The sequence below is a fragment of the Lipotes vexillifer genome, unplaced genomic scaffold (assembly GCF_000442215.2).
Source record: "Lipotes vexillifer unplaced genomic scaffold, Lipotes_vexillifer_v1.1 scaffold512, whole genome shotgun sequence".
NCBI classification, from domain to species: domain Eukaryota; kingdom Metazoa; phylum Chordata; class Mammalia; order Artiodactyla; family Lipotidae; genus Lipotes; species Lipotes vexillifer.
Window position 1 is genome coordinate 1,775,578 of NW_006787695.1, and position 8,976 is coordinate 1,784,553.

The 8,976-nt window shown below is 56.8% G+C and overlaps 1 protein-coding gene across 1 annotated transcript in view; it reads left to right on the forward strand.

The window, feature by feature from the left end:
* The first annotated feature begins 7,632 nt into the window (after positions 1-7,632).
* The window catches only part of P2RY8 (P2Y receptor family member 8), a 2,330-nt gene continuing 986 nt past the window's right edge, over positions 7,633-8,976 (forward strand). Inside the window, exon 1 of the mRNA XM_007460490.1 lies at positions 7,633-8,000. Within this exon, the coding sequence (XP_007460552.1) occupies positions 7,633-8,000 (368 nt within the window). The remainder of the gene's footprint in view (positions 8,001-8,976) is intronic.

The following is an 8,976-nucleotide window of genomic DNA, read 5'->3' on the forward strand; positions in this document are numbered from 1 at the left end:
AGAAGCTGGAAGAGGCAGGAAGGACCCTCCCCTGGAGCCTCTGGAGGGAGCGCGGCCCTGGGACACCTTGAGCTCAGACGTCTGGTCTCCAGGACTGGAGGAGGATGAATTCCTTTTATTGCAAAGCCCCCAGCTTGTGGTCATTTGTTAGGACAACCCAGGACAACCCCCAGTTACTGACCTAGTTAATATTTATGGACACACCCCAGTTTATGACATGCTTCACCATCACTGGGTCACTTGGTACCACGGCAACCCTCAGAGGATGAGTCTATATCCCCGATGTGACACATGAGGACACTTGAGTGTTTGGGTGGGGAGACCCCATGCCATTCGTTTTCCCAGCACTTCCCACATCGCTCAGCTGTTAGTGCAGCGTGGCTCCGTCACCCTGAGTCTGTTGAACAAAATCTGTGGGGTGGGAGCTGTCCCGGGTACGAGAGGAGCCAGTGGTCCCTGCAGCGATCAGCCGGGCAGGGCTGCTCAGCCCATGTGTATCTCAGGAGTGAATATTCTACGTACCACAAGTCACCATCCATTTGGAGGCTCTGACATCACCAGCTCTCTGAAGCAGTGGCCCTTGAATGCTTCGGGGCTGAGGCTCCCAGGGCTGCCGTAGCAAAGCACCACAACCTGGGTTGCACAGAAACCCAAGAAACCCAGAAGGAAGGCCAGTCCACACTGCACAGGGCCAGGTCACGGCTTCCCAGGGTCCAGACCCTCCAGTCCCTGCCACTGTGAGTTTAGCCCCAGCACTCAGGAAACACTGGCTGTGATGGTTGAAAGGATATGGGGGGGCAGTCCCCAAATGGCGCTCATCCCTTTGGCTCAGGGGTGCTTTTCACCTCCCCACCTGAGTAAGACCCACCTCAACAGAGATGGAAGGACCACTGTACTCAGCATCTCCAAACTTCACATCGGGGGTGGTCCCAGGCTGGGTGTGACTGATAAGCAGTTTGGTTCACAACAAACAAAAAGTGGAAACCAAAGTGTCCATGGATGGATGGATGGATGGATGGATATTAGATAAACAGCATGGGGTCCATGCACACAGTGGAATATGACTCAGCCATGAAAAGGAGCGAAGCTCTGACACAGGCTACAGCGTGGATGGACCTTGAACACAGGATGCTCAGTGATAGAAGCCAGACACAGAAGGACACACAGTGTGTGATTCCATTGACAGGAAACGTCCAGAACAGACAAATCCACAGACACAGAAGGCAGATTAAGGGCTGGGGGAGGGAGATAGGGAGTGACTCTTAGTGGGGACGGGGTCTCCTTTCGGGATAATAAACACTTTCTAGGAACAGATAGAGGCGATGGTCCCAAAACCTTGTGAATGTGCTCCGTGCCACCGAATGGTCCACTTTAAACATGGTCACTCGTACGACACGTGAATTCGAACTTAATTTGTAAACCTGTATCCATGTGGGCTGGGGCAGGGGAGTGTGGGGTGACGGCCGTGGTGTGCAAGGTTTCTTTTCGAGACGATGAAAATGTTCTGGGATCACGTGATGGGGGTGGGTGCACGTCTGCAAATCTATGAAAAACTGCTGCAGTGTGCATTTTTTAAAAATTTTATTTTATTTACTTAGTTTTGGCTGCATTGGGTCTTCGTTGCTCTGCGCGGGCTTTCTCTAGTTGTGGCAAGCAGGGGCTACTCTTTGTTGCAGTGTGCGGGCTTCTCATTGCAGTGGTTTCTCTTGTTACAGAGCACGGGCTCTAGGCGCGCGGGCTCAGTAACTGAGGCTCGCAGGCTCTAGAGCACAGGCTCAGTAGTAGCGGTGCATGGGCTTAGTTGCTCCGCAGCATGTGGGGTCTTCCCGGACCAGGCCTCGAACCCATGTTCCCTGCATTGGCAGGTGGATTCTTAACCACTGCACCACCAGGGAAGTCCTGAAGTGTCCATTGTAAATGGGGGAACTTGATGATATATAACTTACAGCTCAATAAGGCTATTAAGAAAAAAGAGACCAAGACGGGGGGGCGAGGGGCCTGGAGGGGGGATGCACAGGAGCCCTGGACACCTGAGACGCAGTTGAGTCTGTCTCAGAACTGCCTGCAATTTCCTGCAGAAAACAAGCCAGAACTTCCCGCCCGCCGCCTCCAGGCCGCCTGCCGCCTCCAGGCCGCCTGCTTCGGGCAGCCCTGTGTCCTGTGCCTTTTGCAAGAGCCACCTCTGCTCGCCCAGCGCCTGGGGAGCGTCTGGCGGCCACCAGTGGCTGTTTGTTGCTCGTTTCACAAAATTTCCATCCTGTCACCAGCCAGACCTCCTCCAGGTCGAAACCACAAAGGCTGTGGGTTTCAGAGAAGCCGGCATCTGTTAGAGGTGATTTCTTTATTAATCAGCCGTGATGTCTGCAGCCGGCAGCAGGCTGGGGTTCCGGAGCCCCAAGGGGGCTGCCTGCCCTCCCCTGAGATGGTACAGGTGAAAGCACGGGGGGGGGGGCCCACGGGGGGGGGAAGGCAGCAGCTCCAGGGCTGCAGAGGGTGGCTGGAGCCTCCTGACACCCACATGGGTTTTCTGCAACCCATGCAGGGCAGCCGCGTGTTATGCAAATTCACACTCTTTTGAAGCTCCCACCTGGAGGTTAGGACAGATCAAAACCCCGGGGGGTGTGTGTGTGTGTGTGTGTGTGTGTGTGTGTGGCATTCATAACTGTTTGAGCAGAAATGGAAAAAGGCCCCCCAAATGCCACCCTGCCCTCATAATTCCACTCGAGGGGGATGGGTTCTCTGTCTGAAGCTCTGTCTATCGTCGATCTTCTCAGACCACCACCCCCATCCCCCGGGGACACACAGCAGCCTCCCCGGTCACCCCCCGCCCTCTGTAAATTATCGGCATCTCTCCCTTCCATGGGTCCCGCTGCAGCATCCACGGGGACCCCGAGAAGTATGGCTCCCTTTTCCTCCTGAAGGCGAGGATGGATGGAGGTGGGCGGCTGCGAGGAGGGGCCCCCGCAATGACCGTAGGATGGCACCTGGCCCTGAGCCAGCAGAGCAGAAAGCTTCCCACTCAAAGCGAAACTCGGGCCATTTTTAAGTGGGTTTGCGGAAGCTCGCTGTGCACACACTCACCACAGATGGCACGTCTCCTGCAGAGGAAGAGAGACCAGAGCCGGAAGGCTTGAAAGGGGAGTTGCAATCAGATCAGAGTCCAAGGCTGGGTCCTGGCCTCGCCGGTGGCTCAAGGACCACGTTTCCCGCTAACAGACATCCAGGGATGGACGCCCCTGTGACCATGTCGGGACAAGTCAAACTGCAGTGGGGAGGGGAGCCGTGGGTGTCTTAGGGTCCTGGTGCCCAGCTGAGCCCCCACGCCCTGATTTCTGGCGCCCCGGCATCGTACACACTCGCGGTCAGATGCAGAAGGGACGGCCTCGGCCAATGGCAAAATAGCAACGCGGTCATCCCCGGCGGGATCTCGAGAAGAGAAGTAAGAGGTACGCTGAGAAACACAGACCTCGAAACCCCAAGCCGACGGCAGAGTTTCCTCTTGTGGGGTGCATGCTGGGCTCCGGGGAAAGACCCCCAGCCTGGCTAAGACCCGGCCAACGTTCGCACGACGTGCTGTTTGCACAAGCTTGCAGCTCCGGTTTCCGAGTCCCAAACCCTCGGGGGCAAAGGGCTTCTCCAGGTGACCGCAGCCAGAAGGAAACTGGATTCAAGTGGAGCGAGTCAAAACCCAGGTGAACCCATTAGGGAGACCTAAGAGCCAGATGCGGGGTCCTGTGAGGTGCGGTGCAGGGAATACACACCTGTGACCACCGCCGTGTCACCACAACAGCTCACATGATGCTGAGGTGCCTGCAGCCACAGGCTGAGGCCATCAGTATAATGTCTGTCTGGGTCAGGTCAGGCAGCTATAACAGAATATTACAGACGGGGCAGCTTAAACAACAGGCATTTATTTCTCCTAGTCCTGGAGGCCGGATGTCTGGGATCAAGGTGCCAACGGGGTCACATTCTGGTGAGGACCTCTTCCTGGCTTGCAGACAGCCCCTTACAGGAACGTGGCATCCTGGGCAGATCCTCAGCTCAACAGCACAGCACACCTAACGGTCCCTTATAGCATCCTTAAGCCATGTCCTTAACCCCCACCAGCTGTCCCCACCCTGTGGACTCCAGGTCAGGTGGCCCAACTTGAGTGCCATCTTTGAAAGTGAGAAAATACACACGTCGTGCTTCTCTTTCTTTCTTTTGTGTTTGTTTGTTTGTTCAGTTGGGGCATTTTTGTTGCTGTTTTTCCTACTTTAAGTGTTAAAGCTCTTTTGTCCAGCATTCAAAGAAAGAGAAATCCGGTATCATCCAGGTCGATACGGCAGCAAAGCCGTCACCCAGACTTTGAAAACCAACAGAAGTGAACAGTGAGCTGCCTTTGGTTTGCATTTACATAATAAATTAGAAAGAAAGTGAAACAGGGACCCACTGTACCCAGAAGGCGGGGTGTAGGCAGCCCCAGGGATCCCTTGTCCCCGCCGGGCCCGGGCCCTCCCTCTCTGTGGGTCTGAGGGGCTGGCAGTCGGGAGTGGGGTGTGCGGACAGCTGGGTGGACTTCTCTGTCATGGGGGCGGGGGGCAGATCAGCGGGAAAAACAGAAGTTCAGGTGTGCGAGGCTCAAGTGCCAGCGGTTCAGGTGCCAGCAGCTCAGAGCCCACTGGCTCCGGAGGGCATCCAGGGCATCTTCCCACACCTCAGTTATGTCCATATTTGCAGGAGGGACCCGGCGTGTTGGGACCTGGCATCGGCATGGCTGCCCAGCCCAGGGCTCTGGGGCTCTGGCTCCAGACTCTGCTCCGTGAGCTCTGAAGGGCAGGCTTGGTGCTCCCCAGCGGCTCCAGGCAAAGAATAGGAGCTTTCACGCCATGAACGTGGGCAGGAGACCCAGCCGCTTGTTCCCAGCTGGTTTTGGTATTAACGTTTCTGACAAAGCGCGGCGTGAGGACCCGGTGGGAGGTGCCACCGTGGTCAGGGACCTCCCACCTCTGTTATCCCGAGCGCTCTATGGAAGGGTCTGGAAATGCAAACCCACTGTCTCTTAACATGAGGGTCAGCATAAAAGTAACGAGCATCTCGTCATGGTCCCCCAGCCCCCGGAGGGCCCTCAGGACCATTGGCTCTGTATCATCAGGGTTCTCCGGAGGAACGGAAACCAAAGGATGGAGAGCTATATAGAAGTATGTATGTATACACGTGTATATTCAATTGCACGAACATGTATGTGTGCACATGTACTACTCTGCACAGACGTGCATGTATATCTATACATAGACATCCTACGACATGCATATATATACGTGCATATACACACACACACATATACCCTATTGCACTTATATACATATTTATGTCTACATATATACACATAAATTGTATACACATACTTGGGCAATTGAATATACATACACATGCATGCAATTGAATATACATGTGTATATACATACACATGCATGGATATGCCATAGGATTTATATCTGTGTACACACACACACACACACACACACACACACACACATACACACACACACATACTGGGTTGGGCAAAAAGTTTGTTTCGGTTTTTCCATAAGACCCTACAGAAAAACCCGAACGAACTTTTTGGCCAACCCACTGTATACAGGCAATAGGGTGTGTATGTGTATATACACGTGTGTATACATGCAATATGATATATATGCGACCGGATACGTGTGTATATATACACACACACGTATATACACACCCATACATACAACTGTATGCAAGAGGATATATATATATATACACATAAGTGTACACGTGTATACAAGCACACATGCCTATATTTGCACATATATGTACCTACAAATGTAAAATATAATATATACACAAAGACATTTATCTCAAGGAATTGGCTGACACTGGTTGTGGGGCTGCTGAGTCTGAAACCCGCAGGGCAGGGGGCGGGGCTAAAGACCCAGGCACCAGCTGACCCTCCTGCCTGGACTCAGAATTCCTCCTTCTCTGGGGAACCTCAGCGTCTGCTCTTAAGATCGTGACCCGATGGGCACTTTCCCCCACTCCTGTAATACATATTCCGACTGCACCCTCCTTTGCCCACAAAGAGCCCATCCTATGCTTGGGAAAAGCCCTGGGAGCTCACGGTGGGGTCAAGACAAGAACAAAGATGCCACACACCCGCCCAGCAGCCGTTCCATCTCCCCCATGGTTTGCAGGGAATGGGCTGGCAGCCCCACGAGGTACCTGGGCCTCTCCGTGGGCTCCTGTATTGCTGTGCACTTCCCAGGAGGCAAGGAGGCCGCTGGGGTTCCAAAACCGTGTCCGGCGGGGACGTGGCACCTGGAAGCAGGTGCTTGCAAGAAAAGCATCGCTCCCTGCAACCGTGGTCCCTGGATCCCTCGGCTGGGAGCAGCCCGGGGGAGGCTCCTCTGTGGGATCATTGGGGAGAAGCAGAGGATGCTCTCTGTGGTCTCGGGGGGGAACCCCGAGGACCCCCCTATCAGGGCCGGAGCCGGGCAGGGGATCCACTCCCCTTTGCAGTTTGGGAACGTGTCACCAGCACACCTCCAAGCCCCTTTTCTATCTTCATGCCCTGCTGGAGCTACCGGTGATGTCACAATAAGAGGATTATTGTGACATCACCGGGGAGGGAGGGAGGGAGGGAAGACATGGGGATGATGTCTTAGGGGCCCCAACATCCACCACCACCCCCGCCCCAAAGGAGCAGCCACAATGGGTGCTCTGGGATTGGGGTCCCGAACTTGGAAGGGAGTGGAGCTGCGGTGTTGGGGTGATGAGCTGTTATGGGCCAAAGGCAGGAGGCCAGGCACAGGGCGACAGTTACTATCCTGCTGGGACCACAACGCCAGCAGCACAGCACACCTGTGTGGTCGGGGAGGGCAGCCTGCGATACCCAGCACAGCCTCGGGGTGGGGGGACCCTGACTTCACTGTGTGCCAGTGAAGAAATCGGGGCTCAGAGCATCCGAGGGAAGCTACTTTGCAGGTTGGAAACAGAGTCATTCCCTTGGTAACTTTGTAAGCTTGTACCTCGGCCTCACCACCCTGCCTCCTCATGGCCCCAGCATTAAAGCCTCCGCACCGTGCCTCACAGCACGCTCCCCATGCTTCCAAGTCGCAGAAAGGAAGAAGGTTGCCAGGGGAGGGGCAGGAGTGCAGTGATCCAGTGGGCAGTTACAGGAAGAGTCCTGTGTCCTCTGGCCCCAGCAGACTTGAGCCCACACCTGCTGCCTGCAGGGACAGGACACGGGTCTCCACGTCCCGGTGTGGGGTCTCTTCCACCCCCCCCCACCCGGTGCAGGATGGAGGGGCCGGTTTGTGACCCCCATGCTGGGTCAGGAGCCGGGCAGCCGGTGGTGGGTGTTTTCAAATGGCTCCTTGTAGCTTTTGTGGGTGATGCGGCCCTTGAGGATTTAGCATCTATGGGGTCTGGGATACAGGTGGAGGGCGGGGAGTGGGACCAGAAGGGAGGGAGGGTCAGCAGAGGAGGAACCGGGAGCTGCCTGCCCCTCGGGCGCCGGGGACCCTCCCATCTCTCGTCCCTGTGCGGGCGGGGACCCCGTCGTCCGCCCGTCTCAGCCCTGGCGCCCCTCTTCTCTCCCAGATCGGCCCCCCAAGCCCCGGCTCCAGGATGGACATGAACCTGACGCGTCCGGACAACGCCACGCTCCTGGCGCTGCGGGACCCGGCCATCGCGGTGGTCCTGCCGGTGGTGTACTCGCTGGTGGCGCTGATAAGTATCCCGGGCAACTCGTTCTCCCTGTGGGTGCTGTGCCGCCACATGGGACCCAAGACACCCTCGGTCATTTTCATGATGAACCTGAGCGTCACGGACCTGATGCTGGCCTGCGTGCTGCCCTTTCAGATCTACTACCACTGCAACGGCAACCACTGGGTGTTCGGCGAGCTGCTGTGCAACGTGGTGACCGTGGCCTTCTACGCAAACATGTACTCCTCCATCCTCACCATGACCTGCATCAGCGTGGACCGCTTCCTGGGCTTGTACCTCGGCCTCACCACCCTGCCTCCTCATGGCCCCAGCATTAAAGCCTCCGCACCGTGCCTCACAGCACGCTCCCCATGCTTCCAAGTCGCAGAAAGGAAGAAGGTTGCCAGGGGAGGGGCAGGAGTGCAGTGATCCAGTGGGCAGTTACAGGAAGAGTCCTGTGTCCTCTGGCCCCAGCAGACTTGAGCCCACACCTGCTGCCTGCAGGGACAGGACACGGGTCTCCACGTCCCGGTGTGGGGTCTCTTCCCCCCCCCCCCCACCCGGTGCAGGATGGAGGGGCCGGTTTGTGACCCCCATGCTGGGTCAGGAGCCGGGCAGCCGGTGGTGGGTGTTTTCAAATGGCTCCTTGTAGCTTTTGTGGGTGATGCGGCCCTTGAGGATTTAGCATCTATGGGGTCTGGGATACAGGTGGAGGGCGGGGAGTGGGACCAGAAGGGAGGGAGGGTCAGCAGAGGAGGAACCGGGAGCTGCCTGCCCCTCGGGCGCCGGGGACCCTCCCATCTCTCGTCCCTGTGCGGGCGGGGACCCCGTCGTCCGCCCGTCTCAGCCCTGGCGCCCCTCTTCTCTCCCAGATCGGCCCCCCAAGCCCCGGCTCCAGGATGGACATGAACCTGACGCGTCCGGACAACGCCACGCTCCTGGCGCTGCGGGACCCGGCCATCGCGGTGGTCCTGCCGGTGGTGTACTCGCTGGTGGCGCTGATAAGTATCCCGGGCAACTCGTTCTCCCTGTGGGTGCTGTGCCGCCACATGGGACCCAAGACACCCTCGGTCATTTTCATGATGAACCTGAGCGTCACGGACCTGATGCTGGCCTGCGTGCTGCCCTTTCAGATCTACTACCACTGCAACGGCAACCACTGGGTGTTCGGCGAGCTGCTGTGCAACGTGGTGACCGTGGCCTTCTACGCAAACATGTACTCCTCCATCCTCACCATGACCTGCATCAGCGTGGACCGCTTCCTGG